At 50.5% G+C, this 15,413-nt stretch overlaps 1 protein-coding gene across 1 annotated transcript in view; it reads right to left on the bottom strand.

Annotated features, from left to right (window-relative positions):
* The window catches only part of MIPEP (mitochondrial intermediate peptidase), a 79,919-nt gene extending 69,214 nt beyond the window's left edge, over positions 1-10,705 (bottom strand). Inside the window, exons 1-4 of the mRNA XM_027973663.2 lie at positions 10,553-10,705; positions 7,761-7,934; positions 4,455-4,543; positions 3,208-3,294 (exon numbers count right to left, since the gene is read on the bottom strand). Of these exons, the coding sequence (XP_027829464.1) occupies positions 3,208-3,294; positions 4,455-4,543; positions 7,761-7,934; positions 10,553-10,690 (488 nt within the window). The 5' untranslated portion in view covers positions 10,691-10,705. The remainder of the gene's footprint in view (positions 1-3,207; positions 3,295-4,454; positions 4,544-7,760; positions 7,935-10,552) is intronic.
* Between the last annotated feature and the right edge of the window lie 4,708 nt (positions 10,706-15,413).

Genomic DNA, 15,413 nt, shown 5'->3' with positions numbered 1-15,413 from the left:
TTAACTACTTTTTTCTGGAACTAAGTATTCCAAATATTTGATCTACTCTGCTGTTTTCCTTGACTTTTCACAGTAGGGACATTCATCTCGCTGATGACCGTGCCGATACGCTGAATGAACAGAACTATTACCAGTATACACTTACTGTACACTGCTCCACATTTAACAGCCATCTGTTGCTTTTCCCTATTTTGTGGATAAGGGTTTCAGGAAAAGAACACCCATTTTTCTGTAAGACAGTTCACTTCTTTCTTTTTAGGTAATGTGTAAGGCATCAAAACATAGTAACTATATTAATCCTTCAGCATATAAGTGACACCTGTCCTGAGCTTCCCAGGTGGCTCAGTGGTCAAGAATCCACCTGCCAATGCAGGAGACCTGGGTTCGATCCCCAGGTTGGGATGATCCCCTGGAGAAGGAAATGGCAACCCACTCCAGTATTCTTGCCTGGAGAATTCCATGGAGAAAGGAGCCTGGTGGGCTACAGTCCATGGCGTCACAAAGAGTCAGACACAACTGAGCGACTAAACAACAAAAACAAACACCAGCCCTATCGTCTATCCTGACTCTTAACTTTGGAAGGGCTTTGCTAGAGCAAAGCTTGCAATTTTCATACAATCAAATCAATCTTCCCTTTTGTGGTCTGGTTTTGATCTCATGTGAAGAAAGATCTTCCACACTCCAAGTTATCAACAGTTTTGGGATTTCTCTTTTTTTCAATATTTAAATCTTAATTTACTTTTCCATTGGCCTAACATCACTTACTGAAAACCAAGCTTTTCCTTCCAGATATGTTCTCTCATGTATTAAATACAATCCTATGCATTTGTGTCTGGTCAGACTTTTCTCTAGTCTCTCACTGAACTAGCGGACTCTCCAGGTGTAAGCATAACGCTGTTTTAAATACAGTATTTTTATGCATCTTAGTATCAGTGCAAGTTCTCTCTGTAGCATTTTTCTCTACTAGATTTTTCCTGCTTGTCCTGGCATATTTTTTATGACTTCAAAATCATTTTAAATAACAACAAAAACCTTCTTTAGATGTAAGTTGGATACTATCAAACTTACAGACCAGAAAAGAACACTGACATTTCTTTTCCTTATCAAGAATACAGCATGTTTCTCCATTTAAACATCTTTCACGCCTCCCAGGATGGATGGGTACGTGTGCGTGTGCAGGCTTGCAGCCTGCCCTCCAGAGTGTACTCCATGCTACCTCACAGCTTTTGCGGCTCTCATGACTCTGCGACTTGCCCTCCATTCTGTTTTCTGGAGACTGTGCTTATTATATTCTCTGCAAACAAGGAAGCTCTTGATGGTTCTAGACAACCCCAAGTGAAATAGGTTTCTTTATGGACGGGCTTCTCTGAGACTGATTACTGAGATTTTCCATGAGAGGAAAATGTATTAATATGCGTGATTTCCAAACTTACTGATTAATAGGTCCCTTCTGGCAATACTCTGATACCTCACAGAACTAGTGTTTCAAGGAAGGCACTAATATAAGATGGTCCCATTTCTTCTGCACAGGACCTTGTCATGATGGATACTGAGTCTCTAATGCTCTGTCTCAGCCACTGTAGGCTCCTCCGTCTCTCTCGAGGTGCCTCCTGGGTGCTGGCCACCGCTCCCAGTGATGGACAAGCGCCGTGACAGCCCAGTAATCATCACTTCAAGTCTTGTTTCCGCCCACTCACACGTCATCCTTCTTTTCCAGAATACGGGTCTTCTACCCAGCTTATTTTTCTCAATGTGTTTATCATTCTGTTATTTTAAAAATCTTATTGGCATTTATGAGAAACGTGTGCTTCCCAGGTGGCTCAGTGGTGAAGAATCCGCCTGCGAATGCAGGAGACATTGGTTCAATTCCTGATCTGGAAGGATCCCATGTGCCAGGGGCAACCAAGCCCGTGCACAACAACTACTGAGCCCGTGTTCTGGAGCCTGGGAGCTGCAGCCACTGAGCCCATGTGCCCCAGAACCTGTGCCCCACAGGAGAAGCCACTTTAATGCAAAGCCCACGCACAACCAGAGAGTAGCTCCCACTCGCCACAACTAGAGAAAGCCCACGAGCAGCAGTGCAGACCCAGGGCAGCCAAAAATAAATACGAAAGAAATGTAATAGAAATGTGGTCCATGTCCAATTAGCACAAGTCCTCTGTACCTCAAATGGTCCGCCAGTCCACTTCCATTTTTATACATTAAATACAAGAAAGCAAACCTTCAGTAAAGTCCGATCATGAATACCCGTCGTTACTCAAAGCCAGTAGCAGCTGAGTAAAATCCGGCACAAACAGCCGGCATTCAACTTCAAACCACCTCGCTAACAAAAGTAGTAACAGTAAAGTCACGATCAAGACAGGTTACTGTGCTGGTGCGGCCCGCTTCACTTGTACCATGAGCGTCAGGATCGCTGAAGTGAGTCAGGACTGCAGATACCTGTCCACAGGCAGACAGGTAAAAAGCCCTTCCCTGCCTCTCAGCCAGCACGTCACCCACACACCACATCAACACAAGACGCCAGGGGACAGGGTTCACTCGGGGTCACAGGCACGGTGGAGGCAGGAGAACAGAAAGCAGGAAGAACCAAGCAAGTGTCTCGTAAATAAAAAATATACAAGCACAAATAGCCTCACACAAAAAACTAATCTCTGTGCCTTGATACAAATAATACACAGATGAGTTAATGACAAACTATGATATTTTATAATACATCTGAGCAAAGAAATATAATATCCAAAATCCTATATCAAGTATGTTTGTATATTGAGCTTCAAAAGAGGTCTTCTCAACTAATAAAGGGTATGAATCAAAGCTGACCATCTCAAGGATCTGGACATTCACCAGTAAATGAATCCAATTTGCTTCTATCTTCTGCTGTATCCATGACAGAACTTTAGGAACGCAGCTGAATGGAATGGTCAGCCTTGCAGTGCCTCCACGGCTGGGGGAGATGCTGAGATGCGCAGGGAGCAGGTCAGACCTGGCCCCGCCCTCGTGGAGCCTCCCATCCAGCGGCTGGGAGATGCTGACTGGACCCACTGGCAGAGTAGAGGCTGCTGGAGCGACAGGACCAAGAGAAGCAGGAGGACAGGGTGAGACGCCATCTGAGCAGCGTCCGTCACCTGGAAGAAACCGCCTGGACACATGGGCTCTGAGGGCAGAGACACCAAAGTCACAAGCACAGTGAACACAAACGAGCAGTACCTGGTTTCCGGATCAAGGGACTCCACAAGTTTCTTATCAGCTAGTAACCTCTGCAAACTTTGATATAATTCCACATTTGTGTTCAACCTAGAAAAATTACAAACGAAAAAAATTAAATTATTTTCTAGTACCTTCTGGTTTGTCTTTCCATGAAGAGAACAGTGTCAAGTGGCCAGAGGCCAAAGGCGTGGGCCACTGTTTCATTTCCTCTTCCGATCAGGAGCAGCATAGCCACTGTCAGCACAGGGAAGGCGGCGTGCGAGAACACCGTGTCCCGGCGGCAGAAGGGCGCCCAAAGCCCCAGGAGACAGCTGCAGCCAGGAGAACAGGCAGGGCCTGAGCCCACCTCCAGCGAGAGCCAGCCTCGCGGGGCCAGGCAGAGACACTGGGCCGACACCCCCGACAGCACCCCTCCACGGGCCGCGGCTCCTGCCGTCCGCCCTGGAGCCAGGAGCGCAGGGCCCGTAGGGCAGGCTGCACCCGGAGCCCGGCAGACAAGAGTCCAGGCCGGCGCCCGGGGCTCCTGCTCATCTCCGGGGAGCCCCTGCTCCTGTCCCGTCACCATGCCGGGGTCCCAGCTTTGCAGCGACCAGTTCACCCATCGAGGAGCCAGTTTTCACAGCCACCGTCCCCAAAACCGTGAGAGCTGCTGGTGGGGACAGCAAGGCAGCCCCCAGGCCCCGCCAGGAGCCCCCGGGGGGAGAGGAGCCCCCTCTCCCAGCCGCCTCTGGTCTCAGAGACGCAGGCCCTGATGGGAGCCTGACACCCTTCCCGGGGGCGTCCTGCCCCTCCCTGTTACCCTAACAAGCACACTTAGTTTACCTCAGAATCACTTTAAAACGATCAACTCCCCCCCAGCCCGGCCTGCTGCAGCACCCACGTCACCTTTATGGCCTCCCCAGGGCCAGCCCCGGGGGCCGCAAGGCCACCACATGGAGGTAAGCCGCTGGCCTCACCCTGCAGACCCGGCATCGGGGTGACAGTGCTTTAGCCACCACCTGCCCAAGATGCTAAAGGGCCCGTAACCGAGGGGGAGGAGGATCCCGGGCGTCCGCTGTGCCCAACCCCCACCCCCATCACAGGCATTTTAGTCACCGTTTCCCCTTCCCACAGCAACCCCGAGAGCAGATCACCGTGCCAGCCGTCGACAGGATGAGGACCGAGTGACGGGACAGGCAGGGAAGCAGCCCAGAATTCTGTGGCGGGCACCCCTCCCCGGCCAGCACCCCTGGGGAGCCCACACCCACTTCTCCACCATGGTGCCGATGCTCCGACAAGCCTCCTCCGCAGCCTCCCTGAACGCCACCTCGGGGTGAGCAATCTTCACAAAATCGGCCTAAAGGAGACACAAAACCAGAAGAACATTTATGGGAAGCCCGCTCCCAGGGTCTGAGGGCGATCCCAGGGTCTGAGGGAGAAAATGAAAATGTGCCGTCTGGCTTCACCCGGGCATTTCCATTCCTGGAATTCTCCTTCTCACTGCTCATTCATGAATCCCGTTATTCCCGGGAACCGAGTCGGTTTCATCCAAAGAAAACCTTTACCAACTTTTAAACATGAAGTAGATTTTTCCTCATTGTATTGTTCAAAACAGCACACTCTGTTTTCAAATAATCCAGTACTTTCTAGCGTTCACACCACGGTTCTCACATAAGGACACTGACCTGGCTCCAGGGAGCCTCTCTGGGAGGCTCTGCCTGTTTGAACAGACGCCTGGTGCGGTTTCCAGGCTGAGTGAACTGCACTCCAGCCTTTGCGCAGAAGACAAAGGTATGTTCTTGGCTGCCTTTAAATCAACATGAATTCCCAGGGGCAGCCTGGCCGGCACAAGACTAGGGCCGCTATTGTGACTTTAGAATTTAACTAAGCTAGAATCCTCTTTTTCAAATGTGCAAAACTAGATTTTAGACTTCATGTTAATTACCGGGGAAAATGCGGGGAAATTGCAAAATACTACATGTATTCTTCATTCTCATGAAAACAACATGCGCATAACAGGAAATAAATCACCACGAGGTAAAATTTCCTGATTTTATTATCAAATAGTTTTCAACGTAGAAACATTTAAATCCATAGCCTGAGACGACATCTGACACGACAGGAGGACAGCATTAGTAGAACGGCACCTGAGAAGCGAGCTGCGTAAAGTTTACAGCAAGTTATACAGACCGTTTGTCTCCATGCTGCAGGATTTACAAACAACATTAACATTCAAAACACCATTTTAAGGTAAGCAATACTGTTACACAGGACTGTGTCAAGAAAAAGAAAACAAAGGACCAGTAGGTGGGAAATGTAGTTTATAAAATCTATGCCTTATGTTACTGATCTTACTAGCAGACAAAACCTTAAAAATTCAAATATGAATAATGTTCTCTAAATTTTTTTTACCCAAAGATGAAGATTCTTGAGAGTCCCTTGGACTGCAAGGAGATCCAACCAGTCCATCCTAAAGGAAATCAGTCCTGAATATTCACTGGAAGGACTGATGCTGAAGCTGAAACTCCCATACTTTGGCCACCTGATGCGAAGAGCAGACTCACCGGAAAAGACTCATTGGAAAAGGTGCTGGGAAAGACTGAAGGCAGGAAGGGGAGAGGGCGACAGGATGAGATGGCAGGATGGCATCACTGACTCAATGGATATGAGTTTGGTTAAGCTCTGGGAGTTGGTGATGGACCGAGAAGCCTGGCATGCTGCGGTCCATCAGGTCACAAAGAGCCGGACACGACTGAGTGATTGAACTGAACTGTACATATATAAGTCATATCCTAGCCTTTTTGAATGAAATATCAAACTTCATAAACACAAAAACTTTAAAAATAGAACAAGTTACAGAGCAGAGAAGCTAAAATCGTCTAGGGAAAAGCAGGAGTGAAAATGTGTAACAAACGATGGAACACTGGAATTAAAGTGGAGCCAGGATGACGAACACAGCAAGTTCTGGGATTTCTGAGCACAAAGCCAACACCTGCTCTCAGGTAAGTGAGACCTACCGACAGCCTCTACCTTTCAGGTTCCAGTGACACGACCAAGCAGAGGAGGTTCCCACAGCACGTCTGTCACACTCCCTTGGGACAACCGCATGCTGGAGGGACAGAACCCGAACCCAAACCCAGAGCAGCCAGGAAGCAACTGAAGGAGCTGGAAGCATAGCTCACCCGACTCCCAGGAAAAGCCTTCAGGAGGAATATCCTGTCCATTTCTTTACAAGTGGGACGCCTGCACTGGGGACTGCATGGTGATCAATAATCAGGAGTAGGACTGCCCAGAGCAGGAGGAAGGAAACTTCCCAGAAAAGGAAAAAGCAGAGGTGGGGACTGCTGTGCTGGGGAAAAAGTCAACCTCAAAAGGTAAATGCGATTCCATTTACCTGCCACTTTAGAAACGACAAACCATAGGCACGGAGGCCAGGTCAGAGGTCGCCAGGTGAGAAGCGAGGTGGGTGTGGCCCTAAGGAGAGCTGGGTGACGGAAGAGGCACGCGTCCCGACCACGGAGGCGGCTGCGCGCACACGGGGCCAACACAGGACGGCGCCGGGCCCTGCACAGAGCTGACCGCACTGTACGGCGCCTCACAGGATGGACCCGCGACCTTCCTGTCGCTCCAGGGAAGGTTCTGTCCGGCCGAGGTGGCAGCCAGCCCCTGGAGCAGTGAGAGCACGGTCTCTGCGGTCAGACTGTCTGGACTCAGGCCCAGATCCATGGCTCACAGGCCGGGGGACTTATCCTCCGAGTGCCTCTTTCCTTGTTGGAAGGCAGATGTGCAAGGAGGTTAAATCAGCCCATCCAGGTACAGCCCTCGCCAGAGTCAGGTGTAAGAGCTACGAGCAGTCCACACCAGAGCACAACCACCACACGCTTGGAGTCTATGTCTGCCTCATGGGGCTGTGTTCCTGGTGCCTGGCTCTGGCTGGGGGCCCCATAGAGAATGAACATGGAGGAACAGCTGCACAGACAGGAAGGGTTGCGGCCTGCAGGCCCCTACATCCAACAATGTCTTCACCCACAGGGCTGCTCGAGACGCGGCCCCTGGCAGAGAGGACCCCAGCTCCCAACTCAGCTGGCAGAGACCTGCGCGCACTTCCATCTCAACTCCAAGTGTGGGGGAAAGACGCTTTTATACATCGTTTGATGTAAACACCTTATTTTGAACTAGAAGATATTCCTGAACAGGTTTATAAAACCTATTTTATAAGAATTTTATTATAAATGCACAGATAAGCATTCTACTAGAATTCCAGTAGAAGTTCTCATAAATGAAGATCCTTTGTCACATGAAGACTCTTCCCCACGTGAGTAATCCCTCTTTCATTGCACGTTACACAGCTGTTTGATTACATGCACATACTCAAGTTTAAGTTCTAACTGTGACCTTTCCCTGTACATTCTTTCCATTCAATAGCTCCCTTCACAATAACAAACGATGGCCAACAGCTCTCAAACACTTCAGATGTTCTCCACCTTGCAGTCCACTACCGAACCTCGTAACCTGGACTGAAACTGTAACAGTGGGAGAGGCGGCCTTCAGCCCCGGCCCGGCCCCTCACTCACCAGGTCGGCCACCCTGCACAAGGAGTCCGAGAGCTCGTCGAAGATGAGCACGGTCCGCGGCCCGGGCGGCGTGGCGCACACACGCCGCACCAGCTGCTCCGTCTTCCTCAGGGCCTTCTCCTGGGCCACGCGGAATCCTTCTGGGGCACTGAGCTCAGGAACGCCAAAGAGACCCTGGAACCCAAAGAACAGCTCCCACTGAGAACAGAGGACGTGAACTGGGGGTATTATAGACAAACACTTTTCTCATACACAAAATCTCAGCTTTCATTGGTATTTCTTATCATCACGACAACTGTCATCACAGGTATCCCTCTCACATTCCCCGAGATGTTCCACGTACACGACACTGGAATGGAATTTTTCTTCAATTCTTATTTTATAGGAAAAAAAAAAAAAAAAAAACAGAATAATACACATTCAAAATCCAGCTCTGTCACTACCACAGAACAGCCAGGATTACATGACACACATTTTTAAAAAACATTCTAGCAGTGCCTGGCACGCAGAAAGCATTTAACAGGTGGCAGCTGTGACCACCATCTGCTGTGTGACCCTCGTCAAGTTCTTACCCCTCCTTGGCCTAATGTCTTCACGGGACCCAGGGGGTTAATAGATGCTCGGACCCAGGAACCAGGGGACTCCGTTCTCAGGACCCTGCTGGGCACTGAGTGAGGTCCAGGACACGGCACCCAGCACTCCACAAACAACGCAACAGGGACCACGAGTGGACGACTGAGCACGTACATATCTTTAAAAGAGCGAATAAACATGCCAAACCAAGTCACAGGCTGAAACTGGCAGCAAATGCTACACTTTCCACAAGGATCTCAACACCCTGACAAAGATTAAAAAATCACTAATCTAATGGGAGGGACTGTCTTCTTGCACTGGTTCAATCACATGTGCTGCAACACTCGGCAAGGCAGTGTTCTATCACTCAGAACCCACAAGCACTTCTTACACATGCAGTGCGTGCTGAACGTGCACCATGGACTTTCAGGAGCTCTTGTAGGGCACAAACTAGCCACTCTCCTTTTGCAGATAAGGAAACACACTCTCAGAGGTTGAACAGGTCTGCGGTCACTAGGTCACAAGTGCAAGAGACGGGACTAAAGCCTACGCTTTCTCTGCACATGGACTGCAGCTTGCATTGGTAAGTCTCTTTGCAGAAGGCCAGCACCAGGACTAGGAACCCTGCTCTTCCATCAGTTTAACCAGCAACCCAACACAGGGCCTGACATAGGCAGGAACTCAGGAATGAGGCAAACTAACAAGCCAAACTTGCAGATCAGATGTGTAGATGCTTGCCAACTGCAGGGAATACGAAGAGGTGAAACTGAGGCCTGTCAGGCCCACAGTTTCTGCAGGACTGGAGGCAAGAGACTGTTAACTTCTGTTCAAAATACACTGAGTTGGAGAAAATAAAGACAACGGCAGACTAGAATCAGGGCCAAAGCCTTTTCTGGTCTTTACAGTGATCTAATCTGATTCAATCACAGACTGTTTGTTGTCACCTCTCAGTACACTGCCCCACACTCCTCTCAGGAATTCTGAACCTCAGCCTACCAGCTATGGCCATGTTGAAAACCTACATACGCCTTAAGGTTTCTTTTTTGAAATAAAAGCCAACTCACATATTTGAAAATCTGCTATCACCACCTAAAATAACGATGTATAAAAGAAAAATGAATAAAACTAAAAAGAGTTCTATTTCATCCACCTTTCATGTGGATGAAGTTCTATTTCATAACCCTTCATGCCTTTCTGCTCAGTACCCACATGCCCTGCTGATTCTCACACTGATTACATCAATACCAGCGTTATTTACCCCCAAAAAAGCTTGTGCAGCAAATTTCATTCAAAGGTAGTTTTAAAACAAACAAACAAAAAAACTGGGGGGGGGGAGTGGGATGGGGGTAAATATGAAAAACTCAATTGTGAGGCCAACTGTAACCACATCCCCGATTTATCTTTCCAAGAGAAGCAACAGTAAATAATCATGAAAAAAACGAGAGTAACAATGTAAACTGAGCAAAATCCCTAAATGCAAAGTAAAACAGGCACAGGTGAGTTCCTTCCAAGATTCCCTTCCTTCCGCCCTCAATCCAGTCATTAACTCAGTGTCAGGAGCGGGTTGTTGGGCGGGGAGGAGGTTGGTTGTTTGGGACCAGCAGCCGTTGCAGACTGTTACAGAAGTGATGGACAAGCAGCAAGTCCTACTGTAGAGCCCAGGGTGCCACATTCAACATCCTGCGACAAGCACAATGGAAGAGAACGTGAAAAAGGAGCTGAGCTACTGCGGTGCGCAGCGGAGACTAACACCGCACTGTGCATCAACCAGACTGCGACAAAGTGAGCTTGGAGAGAGGAGGACCCCATCACGAGTGTCTGCGACACGCCAGACCCCGCGCGCGTGCGGACGGACAGACCGCCGGGACAACCAAGAGGCGGCGACGGGGAGGGTCTCCGCGGTGGGCAGCGCCGCCTCGAAGGCCAGTCCCACGTTTTACAGGAAAAGGAGAGGCCAGACGAGGGCGAAAAGAAACTGACAAGGGCGTCTCGGGCATCAGGGGGAGACTAGCGACACTGACCACCGAGGCCCGTCCCGGAGTAGTGACACCACAGGCGGGCCCGCCTCACCCGGGCGGGCCGGGGGGGCAGGGGTCCGCGCGGGCAGAAGCCGGACCCGCACGCGGGGCCGCCCCCGGCACCAGCCCCTCAGAGCGGGGACCCCAAGGTCACCGCGAACCGGCGACCCCCCGCCCCCCGCGCCTCCAGACCCCGCTCACCCCGCGCTCGCCGGACCAGTCCAGGCGGCGGCCCTGGGGCTGCACGGTGAAGGCGGCGCCCACCGGGGACCAGCGGGTGCTGACCCGCCGCACGCGGAGCCCGGCCCGCAGGCCGCCCAACCTCCGGGCGCACAGCATCGCGCCGCGTTTCCTGGGCAGCGCCCGCGCTCCACGTGACCTCGCGCTTCCGGGAGGGCCGGGGCTGCGCGGCCAGAGCGTCGCCCGCCGACGTGCGCCGCGTGGAGCGCCACCGCGCGCCGGGAGTGGGCACTGCAGGACGCCCCGCCCTACCACGAGGCCGGGCGGCGGCCGGGAACCCGCGAGAGCGGCCGGCACGGCGCGGGCCCTTAAGGTGGACCGAGACCCGTCGCCCTCTGTCGGCCTCCGCTCCAGGAAGGAGCGCTGCACGTGCGCTGCACTGCACGTGCGAGCCTTGCGGCCAGAGCTGTCGGCCGACCTCGGTCCACTGACGGTGAACTCACGGAGATCGACGACAAACCGACGGACGGAGATCTGGGCCGGGAGGCCAGCGGCAGAGAGGGCGAGGGCTGGGGCCAGAAGGGTCCCTCCCGGTGTCCGTGGGGGGCGGAGGCCATGGAAGGATGGGAGCCTCACCTGGACGGCCCACAAGGATGACCCTGCCCAAGGGCAGCCCCAAGCCTGCTGCTGCGGCCTCGCCTGGGCTTTGCGCAGAACCGGACGCCCAGACCAGCTCCACTCAGGCCCGAAGGATGCCTCGTGCCGAGGACCAGGCTGAGGGGCATCGTGTCTCACCTGAGTGCAGTGGCAGTAGAGTCCGCCTCTGCCAACACCTGTGGGCTGTGAGCAGCCCCAGAACATTCTCTGAAGTTCCAGAATCTAGGGCCAAATTCCATCCTAACAACGCCTTAGTGTTAAACGGAGTTTGGTTTTAACCCTGGTCGGGAGAAAAAGCCCTAGTAATCAAAATGGTAAGATATTTAAAATTGACTTAAGGCAAGTGCCTGGGAGGGCCTGCACAGTTCTCTACAACTTAACTACAGATTCTGCATTTGTGTATATGTGGCAAAGCGTGATTTCATTTTCTGCAGGCTTTTTAATGAAAGATTTCAAGTTATTTAAAATCCCCCATGCAGGTCAGGAAGCAACAGTTTGAACTGGATATAGAACAACAGACTGGTTCCAAATAGGAAAAGGAGTACGTCAAAGCTGTATATTGTCACCTGCTTATTTAACTTATATGCAGAGTACATCATAAGAAACGCTGGGCTGGAGGAAGCACAAGCTGGAATCAAGATTGCTGGGAGAAATATCAAGAACCTCAGATATGCAGATAACACCACCCTTATGGCAGAAAGTGAAGAAGAACTAAAGAGCCTCTTGAAGAAAGTGAAAGAGGAGAGTGAAAAAGTTGGCTTAAAGCTCAGTTCTGTTCAGTTCAGTTGCTCAGTGGTGTCCGACTTTTTGCGACCCCATGAATGGCAGCACGCCAGGCCTCCCTGTCCATCACCATCTCCTGGAGTTCAGTATTCAGAAAACTAAGATCATGGCATCCGGTCCCATCACTTCATGGCAAATAGATGGGGAAACAGTGTCAGACTTTATTTGGGGGAGGGAGCTCCAAAATCACTGCAGATGGTGATTGCAGCCATGAAATTAAAAGACGCTTACTCCTTGGAAGGAAAGTTATGACCAACCTGTGGTGATGGTGGTGGTTTAGTCGCTAAGTTGTGTCCGACTTGTGACCCCATGGACTGTAGCCTGCCAGGCTCCTCTGTCCATGGGATTCTCCAGGCAAGAATACTGGAGTGGGTTGCCATTTCCTTCTCCAGGGAGCTCCGCAACCCAGGGATCGAACCTGGGTCTCCTGCATTGCAGGCAGACGCTTTAACCTCAACCTAGAAAGCATATTAAAAAGCAGAGACATTACTTTGCCAACAAAGATCCGTCTAGTCAAGGCTATGGTTTTTCCAGTGGTCATGTATGGATGTGAGAGTTGGACTGTGAAGAAAGCTGAGCACCAAAGAATTGATGCTTTTGAACTGTGGTGTTGGAGAAGACTCTTGAGAGTCCCTTAGACTGCAAGAAGATCCAATCAGTCCATCCTAAAGGAGGTCAGTCCTGGGTGTTCATTGGAAGGACTGATGTTGAAGCTGAAACTCCAATACTCTGGCCACCTGATGTGAAGAGCTGACTCATTGGAAAAGACCCTGATGCTGGGAAAGATTGAAGGCAGGAGGAGAAGGGGACAACAGAGGATGAGATAGTTGGATGGCATCACCGACTCGATGGACATGGGTTTGGGTGGACTCCAGGAGTTGGTGATGGACAGGGAGGCCTGGCGTGCTGCGGTTCATGGGGTCGCAAAGAGTCAGACATGACTGAGGGACTGAACTGAACTGAAAGTCCTTACTCCATGGTGATTAATACTATGCTGTCTGTGACTGGTTGGTCCTGGGGCAGCCACATCTCAGGTCTGCATGGCAGGACCTTACACACACATCAAATGTGTCATGTGAAAAAATTTATCTATATTTTGACAGAAGTACTTATTTTATCATAATTTTTAAAAGGAGTTTCAAGTCTGAGAACCTTTTTTGAGTCCAGAATGGTTTTCATACAAAGGTAACAAATCATTTTAAATGCAAACACTGAAGCCTGCAAACACCCTCAGAGGATGATGACTTGTGCTACATTTACAAAGTGTGTTGTGTCCCAGAGAACCTGGCATAGTTAGACTTGTAAAAACTACAGAGATCCCCAGCTGAAGCCGCAATACTTTGGCCATCTGATTTGAAGAGCTGACTCATTGGAAAAGACCCTGATGCTGGGAAAGACTGAGGGCAGGATTAGAAGGGGACAACAGGATGACATGGTTGGACAGCATCATCAACGTAATGGACATGAATCTGAGCAAACTCTGGGAGATAATGAAGGACAAGGAAGCCTGGTGCGATGCAGTCCATGGGGTTATAACAACAAAATGGAAATGATTTCTGTATACTTCCAAAGTTTTCCAAAACCACCAAGTAATTTTTCAATAATTCATCTATAGCAGTGCTGCCTGCTTGTAATGATAATTCAGAAAATTCCCATTTTCCCAAGGAATGAAGACACTGTCACAACCATACTGGCTTGGTTGGCGTGTGGCAGGAGTGGCTGTAAGTTCCTCAAGAGAACTAACGATGCCCCAGGCTGCGGTTTGGAAGGTGCTGTTGCTCAAATATGCACCAGGTTTATGCCCTCTTGCTTGTTGAGTGTGCTAAGTTGTTTCGGTCTTGTCTGACTCTTTGCGACTGTAGCCCACTAGTCTCCTCCATCCATGGGATTCTCCAGGCACAAATACTGGAGTGGGTTGCCATGACGCACTCCAGGGGATCCTCCCGACCCAGGGATCAAACCTGCCTCTCTTATGTCTCCTGCATTGGCAGGCGGGTTCTTTACCACTAATGCCACCTGGGAAGCCCATCTCTTGCTTATTAGTTGCTCTCATCTAATAGCAGTAAATGCCTGGATTTAATGTAGGTATATTTAAACCTTTTAGAAGGGTCCTGGGACCATGCACAATTATTCAGTTCGACCACTATTGGAGGATCAGAGACAGGATCACAAGAGGGCTGAAAACTCACCCAAGTCCAACTCCTTTGTTGTGGCTGAAACAACACCTCGACTCTTGGTCTTGGGTTGTTTCCACTATAATCCTCCTGCCCCCTCTCCTTGGACCAGAGACCTCTTGAGATTCTTTCAGACAACAGCAGTAGTAACATTGCTGCTGATGCTAAGTCACTTCAGTCGTGTCCGACTCTGTGCGACCCCATAGACAGCAGCCCACCAAGCTCCCCCGTCCCTGGGATTCTCCAGGCAAGAACGCTGGAGTAGGTTGCCATTTCCTTCTCCAATGCACGAAAGTGAAAAGTGAAAGGGAAGTCGCTCAGTCGTGTCTGACTCTTCGCGACCCCATGGACCGCAGCCTACCAGGCTCCTCTGTCCATGGGATTTTCCAGGCAAGAGTACTGGAGTGGCTGCCATCGCCTTCTCCGAGTAGTAACACAACCTGCCTCAAATTGGTTTAAGCAAACAGAGTTTGTTGACTCACATACTGAGACCATCCGGGGGTACCTCTGCTTTCAGGACAGCTGGGCTTACAGGCCTAAACCTTGTCGTCAGGACAGGGTTACCTCCAGCTCTGGCTTTGTTCCCAGGCTCTAAGCATTAGAAGACAGCTGCCACCTAAAGCTCAGGCTTCAGCTGGAAGAGACCTCTTCTGTTTTTCCACAAGTCTTTCGGTGGCAGATTGTGTCTCATTGGCTCTAGCTGGGTTGAGTGCCATCTTGGGTTGGTCCACCATGGACCGAGGAAGACAATGTTCTGAGCTGCCAGGCCTGTATCTCGTGTGCACCCCAGACCCCAGCGTCTACACTGCTGGAATGAAGGGCCTGAGCATAGGTATCAGGATACGTTTACCAGCAGGAAGGGAAGTGGACAGTACCTGTCTGAACAGGAAATGTCCATTATGGCCTGGAGGGCTGGTTTCCCTTTCTCCCATCATGCACTAACTAGAATATACATCACCACCCTCCACTTCCAACTCTCTGCCTGGTCTCCCTGTTCAGTAACTTTTCCTTCTGCTCCCTTCTTTCAAAGATTTTAGAAGGTAAACAGTGAAGAAACTAATGGAATTTGCCCTGCTGGGTTTGGCTTGGCTGGGTCCTGGGACCCTTCTTGTCTTTCCTGTTTCCCCCTGGTGGATGGGACCTGCTGTCCCAGGCCCTGCCCACTGCTGTATAAGATATCAAAACACTTCCCACAAGGAACACACAAGCAGAGGAGTCTCCGGACCGTGGGAATGAGGAAAAATATTAAATAAACTGTAATAAACATG

This window comes from Ovis aries, chromosome 10 (genome assembly GCF_016772045.2).
Source record: "Ovis aries strain OAR_USU_Benz2616 breed Rambouillet chromosome 10, ARS-UI_Ramb_v3.0, whole genome shotgun sequence".
Taxonomy (NCBI): Eukaryota; Metazoa; Chordata; class Mammalia; order Artiodactyla; family Bovidae; genus Ovis; species Ovis aries.
This window is presented reverse-complemented; position numbering and strand designations above follow the sequence as displayed.